Genomic DNA, 20,850 nt, shown 5'->3' with positions numbered 1-20,850 from the left:
ACTTCATACAAACTCGGGCACACCCAGGTGATGTTAGGCAGCTCTTGTCTTGTCTTGCCCTACCTCAGAGTAAGGAAAATTCTTTCGCTTATCTTTGGAAACAACGGGCAGGGAAGGAAAAAAAAAGAACAAGACAAAACACGTAATTAGCAGCCAATGAAGTGGGATATGAAGCCGCAGAGACAGCAGATGTTGCTGACTTTTATTGCTGATGTTTGAGGCCCTGACTGCAGTTCAGCATTGCAGGGAGGATCCTTTAGCAGTGACTCCCACTCCTGATGAAGTGAGTCTCTTCAGAAACCTCTCTCCTTAAGCTCCTCAGGTCGAGCTAATGAGCTGCCAAGCTGACAGTCCTAAGCGCTTTAAATGAGGGCTGTCTCCCAGTGGTTTTCAAATCTGTCCCAGCCAGAACTGCCAAGCAGGAGAGTCAGCGCTGCCTCTGTTCAAGAGAGGGAAAATAGGAATAGTGGGAACCTGCCAGCCTGTGACTGAGTTAACAAGTCTTTCTGCTGCAGAGCTCTTAACCGGGCTTGATTGTTTTGGTATAAGTTATTCACTTCAGCCGAGCAAGCAAAGCGCAGGGAGTTTGTATGTTGGAGCAGACTGTGCAAGAGAGGCTCTCGCAAGAGTCTGTCCCTCCATCCCCTGCCCTTCAGTACTTCCCACTGTGCTGTGTTTACTTCATTACTTTCATCCTGGGGCCACTTTTGAGACTCCTTCTGAGATCAAAACTAAATTATTTTTCCTCCTTTAACTCATTTAAAAGAAAGATGTAACTATGGGAACAGCGCGATGTAGCTGGCCTCTTAGACGGTCTAGAGCTTCCTGCCAGAAAGCCCCAGTGAGGCAGGGAGAGGTGGGCATTTGGACTCTGTGTGCACCGTCACCGCCATCATGTAGCGTTTATGAACTACCACACATGTAATTCTGAACTGAGCCAAGCACAAAGATCACATCTGCTTTCTTCAAGGGACTTGTAATTTCCCTCGGTCTGATAGTCTGCTTAGAGCAACTGTGGGTATATAAGCAAGCATGACACTGCTGTCAGGAAGCACACATTCATAGCAGCCTCGCTACTGTGGAGTAATCCTAGGAAATTGTCAGACACAGGAGCAGGGGAGGAACCAGGAAAAGGAGCAAGCTGCTGAGATATCTGTCAGGACTCAGAATATTTTCTCATTTGATCTCCATGTTGTGACTGAGTAAAGGACAAGGTAGAGCCTGTGGTTTTGCTCCAGTTTTCATCATAAATGTCTTCTAAAGCTTGAGGCTATCACTGCATACAAGAAGAGGCATTAAGCATTTCCTCCAGCTAAGGGAATCCCTATTTTTCATGAATCTCCTTTAACATGTGCATGAAAAAAACACCCAGAAGCCACCAAAGTTTCTCGTCTGCTGTCCTCCACACTCATAGACAATTTATCTAAATAACCCCAGGCACCAGTGTGGACAATAGAAAATTCAGTTCTAATTCTATATTGTCCCAAGTAGACAAATCTTTGGTTACTTTATAGAACCCACAGTTAGAACAGTGACTGAGTTTCTTAGTTTTCAAATATTTAACATTTAAAGCCACACTTTCAAGGTTAGAGAATGTATTAATTTGCAACTTTAAAAAACAGTACCATATTGTTGGGCACAGAAGCACATGTCTGTGATCTTTCCCCTTGAAACAAAGGCCTGAGATCAAGAGTTGGAGTCAAGCCTTGACTATGTAGTTAGTGAACTTTAGAGCAGCCTCAGTTACATGAGACCTATCTCAACCCCTATACCTCACACACAAAATATCCACGTCTATATGGAAAACTACTTACAGCCCGTGAAGAAGGCTTTTGATTTATCCACCCCATTGTCTGTGAATGTCTAACATTAAAGAATACAATCAAAGTAGTAAACTGAGAAAAGTGAGAACATGTAAATTATATGGTCTGCACATTTACATTCTAAAACTGCATGTAGCTTTGAAAATAAATGTGTCTTGATTGTATCCACTAAGTTCTATAACCTATAAAAGTGTAGAAAGAAAAATGTATGCTGTATAACTAAGAGTGAGAAACTTACAAAAGAACATTCATAATTTGTATGTCATCTTTAAGGTTACTCAAGGAATATATTTTAGTATTTTGAAGCTTCGTCTGCACAGCAACCCTGCACTGAATGTGAGTTGATAAATGACTATTTATCATAAATAAATATAATAAATTTATGTATCATAAATGGCTATTTGATATATAATATTAAGTATACTGAAATAATTTAATTGCAAGAAAATTGGTAGTATTTTTTAAAAGGTGGTAGAGATATACTCTCAGTCAGAATAGCTATGTAATTGGAACACTTCCTGACAGTCTTGATAACTGAGACAAAGAATTCTTGACAAGAGTGTTTCTCAGGAGTATAGTGTGTCATCATAGATGATATCTCATTACAGACAAGTAGATTATATTTTATGGGAATGTTTTGTATGTTACTCTGAGAACATTAGTTATCTCTCATTCACAAAGATATTATCAACTATAACACAACAAAGAGAAAGATTGTTGGCAATTAAACTTGTAACAGGTATTCAAAATTGTATCCTTAAATGTTGCAAGATTGAAAACCTTATTTTAAAAAATCTGATTCTACATGAAAACAACAACAACAAAATACATTAAACTAAGTTCTGAAACAGCCTGGAAGAACTGATGCCTGAGAATCAGGCCATTTTTTCCTCTTAAGATTTTATTTTTATGTGCATGAATGTTTTTCCTGTGTGTGTGTGTGTGTGTACCATTCATGTATGTACCATGCATGCAGAGGCCAGAACAGAGTATTCGATCCCCTTGGACTGGAGTTACAGATAGTTATGAGCTGCCATGTGTGTGCTGGAAATCTAACCCTGGGTTCTCAGCAAGGGGAATGAGTGCTCTCAACTTCTGACTGGCTTCTCTAGGCCGCCTCCAGGGATTTTAAACAGCTGATATAAAAATGACTCACCTAGACTTTCATGGTAGGGAAAGCAAGTAGAAGGTGTTGGGTGACTGGACTCACTGAGACTCCTCCCACACTCTGGGCCTTTTTGATCCTACTGAACACCAGGAGAAGGGTGAAGCCCACAGACAGGAGCTCATTCAAGCCTGGCTCCAGTTCTTTCTCCATGTGACTCCTTGGCGCCAAATCTGGACTATTCCTCAGCTCAGCTTGGCAAAGGATGTGGAGAAATGACTAGAACCTTCCACGGAAAGGTTTCTTTCTTCATTTAAATGTAGCCCCGAAATAAATTTTAAGACCAGGTGCTATTAAATTTATAATTCTTCCTGGAGAAGTTTAAAGAAAACCAACATAGATTTTATGGAAGAATTTAAGTCACAAATTCAATTCAAAATATAAAAATTAAAAGCACATATGCTGTTATATAACTTTTTGTCCATTTTAAAATATACTTTGTCAAACTGTTGGATTTGAATGATTGCTGTTCAAACTACTTAAATTTAATTGTAGTTATAGAAATAGTAGATGTGATTAACTTGGAATGAAATAGTTTGGTTTCATTAGTAGTTTCTACAATTTCTTCCTGTTCTTAATTTTATTATCCTGAATTAAGAGCCTCAGTAGTATATTATTCATCAAAATAAAATAATCTCTCCAAGTGGTTTCCATCTTGATTTTTCCTCCTTCACATTACTAGAAAGAAATTACCTATTCTTCATGTGAGTTAAGAGTTTGCATAATGTAATTATATCAATTTTTTTTAAAAAGCCCATTGAATAATGCTTAGCCATCATAGACTAATGAAAACGTCACTTCTAGCACATTGTGCTTATTGGAAGGGTTTGTTTCGTTTTCATTTCTGCAAAAAGAGTTGTGGTGCTTCACCTGGGTTCCACATAGGGTTGATGTGCAGTGAGGACTGATCATCTACTTCTTCTGTATTGATCAGTGAGAGTCACTTGCATAAGAGCCTTACCTTTGTAGAGCAACTTTGCTATGACTCAAGAAGCTCCTCAAAGACTGAGACTCATTAAACCACTGTGAATTAACTACCGATGCACAACAGCATATTGCATTCCTATAAATGATGTCTTCTTTGGCGCTTCCATGGTAGTGACATATAGATGTTCACTGTGGCAGTGACTACCTGGTGTACGAGGTATGAGAGGCTTAAAGTAGATGCATCCAGCTGGATATAACTTACACAGCAATAAAGTTGATTTTTTAAAAAAAATAGTTATTCTCCAGATGTTTCTGGACAAATAGAGAAGCGGAATGACTTTCTGTTTTGTCTCAGAAATAAACCCTAATACTTGGGGGAAATCTCAAACATCTATGTTTCTGCCTTTTCTGGTGAGAAGGGGAAATTAAGTTATTATTCCTTTTAGTTTCCACCCTGCAGTGAGATGAAGTAATATGAAGAGAGTGACGTGACCTTTTGAGAGCTCGGCTATTGAGAAACAGATGAAATCCTCCCTAGAAAATGTGCTTACATTTCTGGGGCTTTTTTAGACTCTACTTTTTAATTGCATCTGCTGATTGTGTATAGTTGGAGACTGCATGCATGTCCATGCCAAGTGTCCTTTGTTAATCCATGAGATTAAGGATCACTCTGGCCTTGTTGTCCCTGGTGTATAGTTTATCAGGAGATTCATCACTTGAGGTTGTATTGCCAAAATGGTTCCCACCCTGGGATCCTCCTCATAATATTTACATACCTTCTCCTCCTCTTCTCTCCTTCCTTCTCCTGAGGAATCAGAGAAAGATTTGACAGAATAGGACATGCCCAACTCTCATGAGAATAGAGAGAAAAGAAGTTACTCTTATATCCTTCCCCTCTCCTTCTTTATTCGAGACAAGATTTCACTTTGTAGCCCCAGCTGGCCCAGAACTCACTCTGTAGACCAGGCTGGCCTCAAACTCACAGATCTCCATTTGCCTCTGCCTCCTGAGTGCTGGGATTAAAGTGGGCACCACCAAGCCTGGCTTTTCCCTTCCTCTTTACCTTAAACTCCCATTCTCTTAGTAGTTAATGTGTGTATCAGCTCAGAGTAGGACCGTCTACCCTTTGTTTTCTGTTGTCATCATGATGCCCCTCCTGAATTGTAGCATGCTAGTTACATTTGGTTTCCGTTGGCTTCAAAGTATGGACTTCTGGGACTAGAGATTCCCAAGGGTTGTTCAGTATGCCACAGCTGCTCCTGGTTCATTCCACATTAAGCCAGAAAGAGCTAAATGATACAGGTTGATCAATGCCTCAGTTTCTCCCTCTTCCTTTCCCTTTCATTTTCTGTGGGTTTGTTGTTTATTGACCTTCCAGGACCTTTTGGGAATCCTCCGATGCTGGCTATCTTGGCAGGACCATTTCCACCATGGACCCAATGCTTTATTAAAGTCCTAGTCCCCACCTCCCCGAAGGGCTCTCATCAAAGCCATTCTGAACTTAGGAATCCCGCACTGAGTGTCAGTGGGTCTCTTGACATGGCCTCAGTGGTAAGTATTTATAATTATTGGATGTAACATGTTCTGCTTCCTGAGTGGGAGTGGGTAGCCTGTCCCTTGCTGTCCTTCTCAGGAAACTTCTCTTCACAGTGGTCCAGTGCATGATACCACAGTGCTACACAGCATGCGTTCCCTTCATCTCTTTGGTGTGATTAACACTAACTCAATAAGTGGCCTTCCTAACCAATTGCTATCTTTTCACAGAATAATGACGGCAGTATTGATTTCCGAGAGTATGTGATCGGCCTGGCTGTCTTGTGCAACCCTGCCAACACAGAAGAGATCATCCAGGTGGCATTTAAGGTACTGCCAAGCCCACTGACCGCATCTCAGTTGGCCTTACAAATGTGTGATGACTCTAACTCCATTATTTGGAAAATCAGTGAATCTGTCCCCTGAGTTTATAGATCTTCTGTGACATGTTTGGAAGGTAATGCGATTAAGTCCATTGCTACTGAGAATAAAGAAAGCACAAGCGTCCATTTAAACAAAAATGGAAGCAGCTGAGGTGCGAGCGTCCAGACTGAAGGACAGGTGATTTAACAAATTAATGCTACGTCTTTACAGCTCTTTTCTGAAGCCCTGGAGTAAGATTTATAAATGAATGCCACTCCTTGCCCCTTATCCTAATCCATCTAGAAAGTTCTGATCTGTCCTTACTTTTGCATCTGGCAGATAGTTTAAGTGGCATTTTGGTGCTGGACTTTGTTTTGTGTGGTGCTGTCAGGCCAACATCATCAGACGTGTCCCAAGTTTCTATCCTGCCAATCTTATCATAGTATTCCAATGTATTTTCAGTGTAGCACAGGAATCTAAATTAGGAGGAAAAAAAAATCTCTCTCATCCCCAGCAAAGCTTGAGGAAAATGTATATCATGAAGATGCAGACTGTACACGCCCCTCACACACACTATATGCCAAGTGCATGTCTCTTTGAGAGTGGAGATGCTTCACCTGCTAGCATTTTATTGTGGCCTTTCCTTTGAGTTCTAAGTCTGTGAGGTCATCTCTCAACTGGTCTTGCTAAGCTGGGTTCATTGCTCGTACAGCAAAAGCCTCGGCTTCCGTGTAGCATGAAAGCCAGTGACCTTCTCTCCCATCTCCTCCTCTTCTCTCTCCCTGGCTTTCTCTAAGACAGAGATCACACTGCGGTTCCAACAAGCCTTTCGCCATTTCTATTCTCTAGAAAAACTCTGTGATCAAGACTCCTTTTTTCATGTTTTAAGGCCCCAGAGATGGCCCTTTGGGACTCCATGTGCGCCACCAACACTTTCTATTAAAGATTGTTTTAAACTGAGACAACAGGACATGTAGAATCTTGATGACTGGAGCTCATCAGATGGCCACGATGCAGGGGCCAGACACGTTTCCAAAGTTTCAAACCTTCAGCTTTTAGACTTACTCATCAAAAAAAACCCCTAAAAGGACAGAGAGAGCTAACTTATTCCAATCCAGACATCTCTGTTTCTGTTTTGGAATCATATGTGTAATTACATGTTTAGAAGAGCAAATAGTCACCCTTGGTTTGCCAATGGAAGACCCAATAGAAAAGTTGGATCTTAATCACTGTAATTACTGTTTTTAAAGAAGTCATGAAAATCTTGACCAGCCTAGACCTTGGTTTGAAGATGGAGGAAGGAAGAAAGAAAAACTTACATCTAAAATTAGCTCTTTTTTTTTTTTTTTGCTATAACAAGAGTCATGCTGCCCAATGATTTTTATTTATCTACCTGTATATTTATTTATTTATCTACATTTTTAACTGAGACGAGATCTCTCTCTGTAGCCCAGGCTAGCTTAAATTTGTAGTGCTTCTGTCTCAGGCCCTTGGGTGTTAGTATTACAGGTACAGACCATTATGCCCAGCTCATACTGGTTATCTTAAGCTGCCTTTTAATATGTTTTATGTTTTGTGAATATTTTAACTTTTATTCCTTTTCACTTGGTAATATGCTTTGATAGTATATAGAACCCTGCCACATCCTTTTCTGTGGTGCACACATTACAGCTAACTTCCTTTTATTTCCTCTTTACATCAAACTATACAGGTAAAATAGTAGAGGATTTTAGTTGCAAGCAGTGGGATCAGCTCTGGCTGATTGACAAAATTATTAGTAGTTGTGAGGCCAGGGCAGAAGCCAAGGAGAATGGACTCATCCAGTCCAACCCAGAGGGCCTGACTATAGGAGCATCCTATAGCCTTCCTTAAGTCCTACAGTTAAATTGAGTGGGCATGGTTCATAATTTACATCCAAGGTGGTCTGAAAGGTTTTGGGCCTCAGGCTTAATAAAAGATACAGGATTGTTTAATTACAGTGTTTTATAAGATGGGAAATATAATTTGCCGAAACAAACTTGGTCTCAAGCTTTCTATCAGAGATTTATGAATTAGCCAGCAGAGATGATTGGCAGTTCTTAGAAAGGGAGGGAAATCAAGGAGGGGAAAGGACGAGGGTAGCTGTAGCCAAGAATCAATATCGAAGAAGGAAAGCCCAGGATGGACCTTGTAAAGAGATAAAACGGGGAAGTGAGATTAGCAACTGTGTCAAGTCTTTAGACTGTGAAGTGGCTGGCGAGAGTCATTAAAGGCTGGAAGGCAGGTAAAGCCAGTGTAAAGCCAGCACTACTGAGTCCTGGCCATTACTGTTTGAAGTCCAAGATAGATAAAGAGCCTGTGGTCTACACCTTCACACTCCCCTCCCAGTTAAAAGCTTGACACAGGAAATGGGCTACACACACAGGCGCGCGCGCACACACACACACACACTCACACCCCAGTTCATACACACACACATATTCACACCCCATTTCACACACACACACACACACACACACACACACACACACACATCCCATTTCACACACACACATTCACACCCCATTTCACACACACACACATACACACTCACACACACATCCCATTTCACACACACACACTCACACCCCAGTTCATACACACACACACACACATACACACACACACACACACACACTCACACCCCAGTTCTCACTCACACACACACACACACACACACACACACCAATTAAAACCTTAACACAGGAAATGGGCCAGAAGCCTGTTTTCCCATCCTTGGGGTAACAAATCCCAATTCTGAACTATGGATATTTTTTTTCTGCTCACCAACTTTCAGTATTCATTTACACTTCCTTTCATAATTATCAGGTCTCCCCAATGTCATTTTTTTTTCTATGTCTCTGATCTAATGTTCGGCCTAAAGTAGGGATTTCAACCTCTGGGACTTTCAGTGCTGACCACTAGTGTTTGAATGCTAGCCCTGCACTTGCAAGCTGTGTGGCCTGGGGGAGAACCACCTCCCTTCATTCCTCCATTCATTGGGCCTCAGCTTCCACATGTCCAGGAGCAGGCAGACTGTGGCACCCACCCGCACACAATATTGGGAGCATTAAGGATTAATACATGAAAAGGGAACTGAATGCCATTGATCAGTGCCTTTAAAGAATGAGTTCTAATTGAAAGTTCTTAATAGCCCAGAGAAAATTTTGATTATTCATTATCCGTCATTTCTTTACTCCTTTAACACTGCCTGACTTCTTACCTTTCCAGTCTAGTGATTTTTTTCTACCTATAAATATAGTAACCACCTTTCATGCCTGCCTTGGTTCACTGCCTCCAGCCTTCCATCCTGATACCCACTCCACTTGTATCGTTGTCCCTTGCCTGTCCTCTGATGCTCATTACCACCTCCCCTTTGCTTCTTGGAAGCTTCTCATTCCTAATTACCAAATCTAGCAACTCTTCTGTTCGTCTTGGTTTTCCCATGACTTTGTAGTCTGGTTTCTGTCACCACTGTCAAGTCTTGTTTTCTGTCATCAAAACCCTCTGTTAGCTTTTGAAGACACATTCATCTATCTGCTCCTAAGTCTCATCTCCTCTTCTGCCCACACATCTCAGTGGTGGCTGTCCATGGCTGTGCCTTTACTCTGTGTCTTCCCATCAGGTAGGCTGGGCGCTCACACGCTTTCGGTTCTTTCCTGATTTTCTACCTGGAGCCTCGTCAGTCTTTTGAGCTTGTAGCTAATTCATCTTTTCTTACTCTTGGCACTTCTAATGCAAATTTAGTTTTTCTTATGCCTGTTTCCCTCAGTTACCCAAGTGGGAAAATGCCAGCTCTTTGGCTCACTTCCATTGCTACAAACCGTTTCTGCAAATCCTGCTTATAACGTCTACCATTCCTGTCCAACTTGTTCACCGTACAGGATTGGTTTTCTTGCTTGTGGTATTAGCAGTCTCCTGGCCCCACCCTGTCCTACTCACTCTGCTTCATAATACGTGTGATCACACCCCTCCCCTTTCCAGTATTAGATGGGGCCATATGTACCCACCATGATCTGGTTCTAACTTCTCCACCAGACTCTGAACTTAATTCCCAGGGCTCACCTGCTATTCCTTTCATCTTGTGGGAGTATCTCTTTACACTACGAGAGCCAAGTATAATGACAGCTTCTCTGAAAAGCCTTTGTAGACTTGAGTAAGATTCATCGTGTCCCTCCAGGCTACTGTATGTATATACTATTAGTATGTACTATTGGCATGGCCCCTATTCTAGTTCTGTCTCTTTCCACGGCCAAACTGCTGTAAGTTTTTAAGTCTTAATAAGAATAGCAAATAGCATTCTTTCTCTCTCTTTCTCTCTCTCTCTCTCTCTCTCTCTCTCTCTCTCTCTCTCTCTCTTTGTCTCTCTCTCTCCACACAAACATATATTACATATATATGTATAATATATATACATTATGTGTGAATACATACATACAGTTATATATCATACAATAACTGTTTCCTCTATTAAAGACTTTACTTTCCCATCCAGTTCAACACCACAGCTTTAGGGCTCTACCCCGTGTGCTCTTTTCCTTGCAGCTCTTTGATGTTGATGAGGATGGCTACATCACGGAGGAGGAGTTTTGCACCATTCTTCAGGCTTCTCTCGGAGTGCCGGACCTTAATGTTTCTGGTCTCTTCAGAGAAATTGCCCAAGGAGACTCTGTTTCCTATGGTGAGTAGTCAACCCAACCCCCTTTACAACGAGAGCATCTAGGCTATGAGTGTGTTTCCCATCTAGGCTGACTTTTGGTAATAGCAGTGATGGCCCTGATGATAATATTGTCATGGTGGTGATACTAATAGCTAATTATTGAAGACTTATGAGCTAGATATTCTTTTATGTTTTGTGGATATAAACTTCTGCAGTCAGTATCCTGTGTTTTCACATCAGTGTTTGGTCAAGAAGAAGGGATTTAAGTAATTTTCTTAAGGTTGTCCACCTGAAGATCATCAGAACCAGGATTCAAATTCTAAAAGTCTGGCTGTAGAGCCTGTACCATTCACTGCACCTCAGTGCTTTTCATATCTATCTTGAGTGTGACTAGGCTGCCCTGAATGACCCAGTCAACTGAAGTAGAGGGGTATGACCGAGGCACTGACAGTAGTAGTAGCCAGTTGGCTGATATTTAATATAGTAGTCTATGTAAACAACCTTTGTCTTTTTCATCCTCACAAGGAAGTGACCATCACAAAAGATGGCCTGGGGAACAGATACAGACCCATCTATTAGCTCCTCCTCATCCTGTGGTATAGCTACTGATCCATCTATTAGCTCCTCCTTCATCCTATGATATAGATACAGACCCATGCATTAGCTCCTCCTCCATCCTGTGGTACAGATACAGACCCATACATTAACTTCTCCTTCATCCTGTGGTATAGATACAGACCCATACATTAACTTCTCCTTCATCCTATGGTATAGATACAGACCCATCCATTAGCTCCTCCTTCATCCTGATGGCTCGAGACCATATATCAAAACAATGGTGGTGAATCATTTTCTTTATATTTCCCAGAGTAGTCTTTAAAATACATCTCTGTACAGAGGCCTAAATGACTGTTTCCTGCTTCCTTTGATGTGGTCCTGGATGGCAGGCTGTCTTATCTTCCACAGGTTTTCCCCTCTGGCTGGAATGGTACTCTCTAACTACCTAATTACATTGCCCTGTTGGTATGCACAGAGTTCCAGCCTGTGGATGTGCATAGGATGGGAAAAGCAAGACAAATATTTCTCTTACTCTGTGTTTAGTTACTGGTATTCTGGCTGTCCATATTCTCTTGTAATTACATAGAATGCCATGAATCTATTGAGTTCCGGTTTTATTTTGTTTTGCTTTTTTGTTTTTTTTTTAAGAAGTCTTCAAAAACTCATGTGAACTAAATTTTCCTTGACCATTTGCTCCTATAACACTATTACTCTAAATACCAATGGTTTTTAGAACTTATCTTTATATTTGTTTATAAGATACATGAGTTTATGTATAAGTTTATGTGCATCCCATATGCCAACGGAGGCCAGAAGAGGGTGTCAGGTGCCCTGGAACTGGTGTTATAGATTGTTCTGAGCCAACATATGGATGTTGGGAACCTCTGCAGCCCCCAAACTACCAGATTTTGATGACGTGTTTCATTGGAAGACAATGATTTCAGAAATTAAAATTGTTTGTAGGTGGTCATGCTTTGTCATCTTGAATCATCGATTAGAGAATTATTTTGTGTGTCCATTTAGATTTATATGTTTTACGTGTGTGAGTTGTTTATCTGTGTGGATGTTTGTGTACCATGTGCCCACAGAAGTCAAAAGAGGGTAGTGGATCTCCTGGTACTGGAGTTATGGACGATTGTGAGCTGCTAAGTGGGTGCTGGGAATCCAACCCAGGTCCTCTGCAAGAGCAAGCGCTCTTAACCGCTGAGCCATCTCTCCAGCCCTGTATACGGCTTTTGATCATGTCCACCTCTCATGGTCCCTCTCCAACTCCTTCCAGGCCCTCTCAGTACATCTTCCTCCTGATGTTAATTCCTCTTTTTGTAGCTAACCCACTGAGTCCAGTTCAGCGGTGCTCACATGTGCATGGATGTTGGACCACCCACTGGGACATAGGCAAAATCTGCTGATCTGGTAGCCAGAACCAGTGGCCAGAGCTCTGTTTTATCAGTTCCACCTTTTCTCTTTCAGAATACTTAGAATCTCTCCCCTCCCCTAATCCTGTATAAGTCTTAATTACAAAAATAAAAATAAAATAAATTTGAGGTATTAGGTATTTTTTTAAAATAAAAGTGTTGAGATGAGGTAAGAACATGAATGATTAAATTGTTAGTATTGTTGGTTTTCCATTAGTCAAATCAATGGCCCAATTCTACCTATAGCACTCTCCAGCACTGTTTAAGATACTATTTGTTTGTTTTAAGATAGGGTCTTTCCGAGTAGCTCTAGCTGGCTTGGAACCCACCAAGATCTACCTGTTATATCTCCCAAGGCATGCCATGCCTGACACACAGAAATAAAATGCATGTTAGTGCCACTGATATCCCTCAAGCCTTTGAGCAAAGCCCAAGTCATAAAATTAACGCCTTAGTTTAGTTAAGTCACCTCTTGAGCTCCCAGCTCTGTCTTAGAAGTCCTTGAGGTTCTTCTCATCACTGAAACAGGCTACAGATGTGAAAGAAACTGGAAAACTAGGGACAGTATTGTATTTTGGAAACTCAAGCTTATTGGGGTCTTGAAATCCTCATTGATAAATCCATATCTTTATCTCAGCTCCCAGAACTACAACACTGACATATATAAAAGAGCCAGGACTCAGGGCTCTTGAAATATGATTATTAAATGTGCTTTCCTAGACATTATTGATTATAAATCGGGCTCCGTTTGTCAAGACTGCATCTTTCTACATAAGAGCTAAGGGTTAGAATAGCTTTAAGATCTAGCATAGACAGTCCTGGATAACAGATTTATACACACACACACACACAAACAAACAAAACCAAACAAACAAACAAAAAAACAGAAAATGGAGTAGGAAGGAAAATGTAGGGCACAGCGTATGTTACGAAGGGAAGGCCTGCGTAGCTACCATTCAAGAGATGCCTGGAGTTTCCCAGAGCCCCTGGGACCCCCTCATGGCCCTTCCTAGCCACAGCCTCTCCCCTACTCAGAAAGGAATCTCCTCTTTGCTCTATGTCATCATTTCGAAAGTGTATGGAGACATGGTTAATTCTAAGTTTTTGAACTTTATGTAAATGAGCTCCTGTAATCTGTGTTCTTTTGTATCTGGCATTTTCCATTCAGCTAGGTGGTCCCAAATCCACCTGCATTCTCCACTCACTGGCATTGCTTCCTTGTGCTCTGTGAATATTGCTACAATTGTATCCATGGCTCCTGGTGATCTGAGCCGTTGTAGGTTTTTTTTTTTTTTCCCTATTTCAAATGAGACTGCTATAAATGTTTTTCATACATGTCTCCCAGGTACAGATTACAATTTCCACAGGTTTGTACCTCAGGATAGAATTAGTGAGTCACTAAAAATATGTGTCTTCAACTTGACTAAATATTGGGAAAAACTGTCCCAGAGTTGCTAAACAGTATTCTCATTAGCAGTTTTTTGAGTTGAGTAACAAAATTCTGTAATGATTATATGATTAAGATACTTTGTTATGTTTGATCATGCCAAAAAAAAAACCTACCCTAATTTGTTGATTGTTTTCTCTTCTAGAGGAATTCAAAAGTTTTGCCCTAAAGCACCCAGAATATGCCAAGATATTTACATCATACTTAGACCTCCAGACATGCCATGTATTTTCATTGCCAGAAGAAGTCCAGACTGCTCCCCCTGTTGCTAGTAATAAAGTCAGTCCTGAGAACCATGAGGAGGGCACCTCAGACAAAAAGGTTGACTGAGCCAGTGCTCCCTGCGAGGAAAGGCGACACTGGAAGTGTTCATTGACCACGTTGTGGGTGTGCTTATCAACTAATGTTGTTCACAAATTGAAAGCTTTTTTTTTTTTTTACTAAAATGACGTATTTTGTTCCTAAAATGTTTTTTATTAACCTGCCTGTATCGAATAAGTTCCTTTTGTCTTAGATTGTGCCCTACTGATTTTGTTGACTGATGATAAGTACTGTATATTTTTAATGAATTTTTCAGTTTAATTTTCATAATAAATCCATTGGTCTTACTCTGCGCTGGTCAGCATGAATCAACACCGTGTGTTTAGCAAGTACAAACAATTTTCTGTCCTTTCACATGTGATAATGTATGTTTTCTCTGATTCCTTCCCTTTCTGGAAGCAAGCATGGGAATCTGAAAAACACTGCAGAATTTTGTATCCATCTTTTCTGGCTTACACTTCCATTTAAAGTTCAGCTTCCTGGCTGATACTTTCTAAGTGCATGCACTCCCCTGGACTTGCTTCTCCGGGACAGGTTTCTTTAAAACGCCCAGCGAAGACAGCAGATCCTTTTACACTCTCCATAGTATAGAAGGGACCGTGTTTTAAAGATAATTGCGGTGGGCCACAAGCTGGGAATCGCCTTATCGAGGAGCACAGTGATTGCCTAATGGGAAAATGAATTGTTTGCTACAGAGCTGAATTGAATTTAAGCTGGCTGGTTCCGAAGATAGCACTTTCCCAATAAACTAATCAGATTTGTTCTTTTTACATAATGGCCAAATTGGTGTATTTTACCGTACGGTCCAAGAGGGAGCTTTGTTCTGTTTATCTTTCCCCTCAAACTTTAGAGTTTGTCAGAAATATCCACATGGAAAAGAGAAGCTTCCAGCATGTCGCCAAGAGCCAAGGAATCAAAAAGCTTCATTTGTTACCGTGGGGCTCTATCTCCCCCCCAGGCAGGAATACCACCTAAGCTCAGCAAAAATGTCTTCAAATGACGCCTTTGCTGGGACCCATGTCTTCATCCTCTTGCTATTACTTACATTTGAGGTCTTAAATAAAGAACCAATTTATTAAAAGAATGCCCAAAAATAATTGGTTCCTTTGGTACCAAATTCTTTGCTCTGGCTGGGTTTTGGAATCAGTTACAGTCAGCGATAAGCTAGAGATTTTAAGGTTGGTTTTGAGGCTCAGGAGTCCCCTGAAAGTATTGGAGACTGTATTTAATCAAAAGCTGTGGTTTTAAACTACTTTCGCACATGAAGCAGGTGTGCTCTAAATACATACTTGGATAATTGAACACCACAATTCCATCCTTAAGTATATGTAATTATTTGCCTCTCATATGTCTTAGAGCATTTTAAAAGGTGTTAGAAGAACTGAAGCAATTGCTTAATTAGTTATGCTAAGTAATGTTTACACTGGTGTCTGCTATACACAGTGATACATGCACTCAGGTGATCACAGAGAGCCCAGAGCCCACATGGGAATCTGCTAATCCTCAGCGAGTAGCTTCAGGAATTAAAGGCTCTCTATGAGTCTCTCAAAATTGATCCCATAATTTCCCTGGTTTTACACTTCCACTTCTATTAGTATGGTATTTCTATTTTATGAATAAATTTGCAATGTAATATTTGACAATTATAAAGTTCTGGTTTTCTGTCAGCAATACATATACATACACATATATATGTGTGTATGTATGTATATATATATATATATATATATATATATATATATATATATATATATATAAATACCATGGTTTGAGTATATGTTACATAATCATGACTATATTCACCACTTTTCATTTATCTTAGTATGCTCTAATGAAACACTCATTACACAAAGTAATGGTAGCTATTGGTTTTCAGAGTTATTATTTTTATGTTATGTCATGTGGGTGTTTTGTCCATGTCTAAGTCTTTGTCACATATGTGTGATGCCCATGAAGGCCCAAAGAGAATTCCCTGGAGTTAAAAATGGTTGCTAATCATTGTGTGGGGGCTGAGACCAAACCTGGAGCCTGTGCAGGAGCAGCCTGGAAATCAGTCTGGCGGTTCCTCCGAAAACTGGGCACCTCACTTCCAGAAGATCCTGCTATACCACTCCTGGGCATATACCCAAAAGATTCTCCAGCATGTAATAAGGATACATGTTCTACTATGTTCATAGCAGCCCTATTTATAATAGCCAGAAGTTGGAAAGAACCCAGGTATCCCTCAACAGAAGAGTGGATGCAAAAAATGTGGTATATATACACAATGGAGTACTATTCAGCCATTAGAAACAATGAATTCATGAAATTCTTAGGCAAATGGATGGAGCTGGAGAACATCATACTAAGTGAGGTAACCCAGACTCAAAAGATGAATCATGGTATGCACTCACTAATAAGTGGATATTAACCTAGAAACTGGAATACCCAAAACATAATCCACACATCAAATGAGGTACAAGAAGAAAGGAGGAGTGGCCCCTTGTTCTGGAAAGACTCAGTGAAGCAGTATAGAACAAAATCAGAACAGGGAAGTGGGAAGGGTTGGGTGGGAAAACAGGGGGAGGGAAGGGGACTGATGGGACTTTCGGGGAGTGGGGGTCCAGAAAAGGGGAAATCATTTGAAATGTAAATAAATATATCAATAAATAAAAAAAATTATATATGAAAAAAAGAATAAACCTTTTAATATTTAAACATCATTCTTTTGGAAACAGAACACTGTGCGTATTTGTTCATCTAGTGTTGGATGCATGAGTTCAACTTTCTCTTTGGGGTTATTAAAAACCTCCAGCTAAGCCGGGTGGTGGTGGCACACACCTTTAATCCCAGCACTTGGGAGGCGGAGGCAGGAGGATTTCTGAGTTTGAGGCCAGCCTGGTCTACAGAGTGAGTTCCAGGACAGCCAAGACTACAGAAAAACCCTATCTCAAAAAACAAAAACAGAAACAAAACAAAACAAAACTTCCAAAGATTTTGTAATTATTCCCATTTATTTTAAATATTTCCTTCTAGAAGAAGATATTCTAGCTGATAGATTAGGATAATTTCAATTATGTGAGGTGGTCAGCTGGTTAGGTATCATTCTAGCTTATATAGATTATGATGGTTTCAATTATATGATGTGGTCAGCAGGTTCATGTCTTTTAGACATAAATAGATTTCATTTCTTTTAATTTCATTCTCTACCTAAATAAAAGTACAGATGGTGACTGATATTGTGTGTAATCCCTAAGTGGCTCATTTGAACGCTCAATGGAGCATGTGTGTTCTGTCATTAGTTCCAGTGAACAGAAACGAGAACTTAGTCATTAAGTGGCAAGGTGTACAATTAAGCCAAAATCTGCCCGGTTCCAGCAGCCATACTTTTAGCCATAAGGTTGAGCCCTGCCCTGCCTGCCAGATTGAACAGCTACCATGTATTTTTCTACATAGAGGCTCTAGACATTGTACCGTGACTTAGTTCTTTTTTTTTAATTGTTTTCCTTTATTAATATTTTTATTTACATTTCAAATGATTTCCCCTTTTCTGGGTCCCCACTCCCCGCAAGTCCCATAAGCCCTCTTCCCTCCCCCTGTTCCTCCATCTACCCCTTCCCACTTCCCTGTTCTGGTATTCCCCTATACTGTTGCATTGAATCTTTCCTGAACCAGGGGCCACTCCTCCATTCTTTTTGGACATCATTTAATATGTGGATTATGTCTTGGGTATTCAAAGTTTCTAAGCTAATATCCACTTATCAGTGAGTGTATACCATGATTGATCTTTTGAGACTGGGTTACCTCACTTAGTGTGATGTTCTCCAGCTCCATCCATTTGTCTAAGAATATCATGAATTCATTGTTTCTAATGGCTGAATAGTACTCCATTGTGTAAATATACCACATTTTTTTGTATCCATTCCTCCGTTGAAGGACACCTGGGTTCTTTCCAGCTTCTGGCTACTACAAATAGGGCTGCTATGAACATAGTGGAGCATGTGTCCTTATTGCATGCTGAAGAATCCTCTGGATATATGCCCAGGAGTGGTATAGCAGGGTCCTCAGGAAGTGTCATGCCCAGTTTTCTGAGGAACCGCCAGACTGATTTCCAAAGTGGTTGCACCATCTTGCAATCCCACCAGCAGTGGAGGAGTGTTCCTCTTTCTCCACATCCCCGCCAACACCTGCTGTCTCCTGAGTTTTTGACTTTAGCCATTCTGACTGGTGTGAGGTGAAATCTCAGGGTTGTTTTGATTTGCATTTCCCTAATGATTAATGATGTTAAACATTTCTTAAGGTGTTTCTCAGCTCTCCAAAGTTCTTCATGTGAAAATTCTTTGTTTAGCTCCATACCCCACTTTTTTTTAAATCTTTTTTTTAATATTTTTATTTTATATATTCTTTGTTTACATTCCAAATGATTTCCCCTTTCCCGGATCCCCCCTCCCCATATGTCCCATAAACCTTCTTCTCTTCATCCCTTCTCCAATCACCTCCCTCCTTTTTCTCTGTCCTTATATTCCCTTCCCATGCTAGATCAATCCTTTCCAGGATCAGGACCCTCTCCATACTTCTTCATGGGAGTCATTTGTTATGCAATTTGTGCCTTGGGTATTCAGAGCTTCTGAGCTAATTAATATCCACTTATCAGAGATTGCATTCCATGTGTATTCTTTTGTGATTGGGTTAGCTCACTTAGGATGATATTTTCCAGATCAAACCATTTGCCTAAAAATTTTGTTAATTCATTGTTTCTAATTGCTGAGTAGTATTCCATTGTGCAAATATACCACATTTTCTGTATCCATTCCTCCTTTGAGGGGCATCTGGGTTCTTTCCAGCTTCTGGCTATTATAAATAAGGCTGCTATGAACATAATGGAGCATGTGTCTTTATTGCATGCCGGGGAATCCTTTGGGTATATGCCCAGGAGAGGTATAGAAGGGTCCTCTGGAAGTCTCATGTCCAGTTTTCTGAGGAACCTCCAGACTGATTTCCACAGTGGTTGTTCCATCTTACAGCCCCACCAGCAGTGGAGGAATGTTCCTCTTTCTCCACATCCTCGCCAACACCTGCTGTCTCCTGAGTTTTTGACCTTAGCCATTCTGACTGGTGTGAGGTGAAATCTCAGGGTTGTTTTGATTTGCATTTCCCTAATGATTAATGATGTTGAACATTTCTTAAGGTGTTTCTCAGCTCTCCAAAGTTCTTCATGTGAAAATTCTTTGTTTAGCTCCGTACCCCACTTTTTAATGGGGTTATTTGGTTCTCTGGGTTCTACTTTCTTGAGTTCTTTGTATATATTAGATATTAGCCCTCTGTCGGATTTAGGGTTGGTGAAGATCCTTTCCCAATCTGTTGGTTGACGTTTTGTCCTTTTGACAGTGTCCTTTGCCTTACAGAAACTTTGTAGTTTTATGAGGTCCCCTTTGTCAATTCTTGATCTTAGAGTGTAAGCTATTGGTGTTCTATTCAGGAACTTTCCCCCTGTGCCCATGTCCTCAAGGGTCTTCCCCAGTTTCTTATCTATTAGTTTCAGTGTGTCTGGTTTTATGTGGAAGTCCTTGATCCATTTGGAGTTGAGCTTGGACTTAGTTCTTAAATGGAAGGCAGAGAGAAGTGAGGAAGAATGGTTCTGAGGCTCTCAGGTCTTGACTCCAAGAAGACTGGGAAAGGAAGAAACAACGGTCGCGCCAAAAAGGTCCACAGTCATGTGCAGCCAGTTCGTGCATGAACTGCACCCGGTGCAAAGGCATTCGGAAGTTTGTCATTTGGCACATAGAAGCCGCTGCCGTCAGGGACACATCAGAAGCAAGCGTCTTCGACACTGATGTGCTTCCCAAGCTCTGTGCCAAGTTGTCTTCAGGAATTGATCTCGTGAAGTCCGGAAGGACGGAACACGCCCACCACGATTTAGACCTGCTGCAGCTGTACCACGACCTCCCCCAAAGGCCATGTAAAGAGGTGGCTTCATAGGGGTGGAAGGGAAAAACGCCTTGGAAAAATAAAATGGAGGTTATATGGGGGGAAAAATGGTTCTGGTACCCAAAGACGTGACTGAGCACTTTCTAGGCTGCCAGGACCAATATGTGACTAACCAGGTCTATCTCCAGTTTCAGGGGATGTGATGCCTTCTTCTGGCCTCTATGAGCACCAGGCACATGCATCAGGCAAACACTCACATAAAGAAAAAACAAATAGGAAGAAGAAAAGAAGGAAAGGGGGGACGGAGGGATGGAGGGACGGAGGGAAGAAGGAAGGAAAGAAGGAAGGAAGGAAGGAAGGAAGGAAGGAAGGAAGGAAGGAAGGAAGGAAGGAAGGAAAGAAGGAAGGAAGGAAGGGAAAGAATGCTCTGAATATGAACCGTGGTTGAGATGGGTTAAAGATGATTCTTAACAGTGAGCTGTGACTCAGATCAGGTAAGACAGATGAACTTCATGCTAGTGAGGGTATCTCCCCTGTTCTTCCTTACGGTTCCTGTACTTCATAGGTGAGGTGGTCCTTCAGGGTGTTGAGGACCATTTCCCTGTGGCTAGTGCTGGAGCGTGGGGTGTCTACCTCTCATCCTCTGCTGAGGTGCTGTTGCAGTCACTGAGGTGAAGAAGAATGTGGAGAGGAACTGAGGTAAAGGCCTCCAT

General features: G+C 41.0%; 1 protein-coding gene and 1 pseudogene across 1 annotated transcript in view; both read left to right on the top strand.

Moving 5' to 3' along the window:
* Lpcat2 (lysophosphatidylcholine acyltransferase 2) overlaps positions 1 to 15,873 on the top strand; it is a 61,789-nt gene extending 45,916 nt beyond the window's left edge. The window contains exons 12-14 of the mRNA XM_052166897.1: positions 5,680 to 5,778; positions 10,375 to 10,510; positions 14,055 to 15,873. Of these exons, the coding sequence (XP_052022857.1) occupies positions 5,680 to 5,778; positions 10,375 to 10,510; positions 14,055 to 14,239 (420 nt within the window). The 3' untranslated portion in view covers positions 14,240 to 15,873. The remainder of the gene's footprint in view (positions 1 to 5,679; positions 5,779 to 10,374; positions 10,511 to 14,054) is intronic.
* A 3,968-nt stretch (positions 15,874 to 19,841) lies between these two features.
* Positions 19,842 to 20,172, top strand: LOC127671574 (40S ribosomal protein S26-like; annotated as a pseudogene).
* Positions 20,173 to 20,850: the final 678 nt, after the last annotated feature.

This window comes from Apodemus sylvaticus, chromosome 21, assembly GCF_947179515.1.
Source record: "Apodemus sylvaticus chromosome 21, mApoSyl1.1, whole genome shotgun sequence".
Lineage (NCBI taxonomy): Eukaryota > Metazoa > Chordata > Mammalia > Rodentia > Muridae > Apodemus > Apodemus sylvaticus.
The sequence above is the reverse complement of the archived record's forward strand: the minus strand, read 5'-3'. Positions and strand labels throughout refer to the sequence as shown.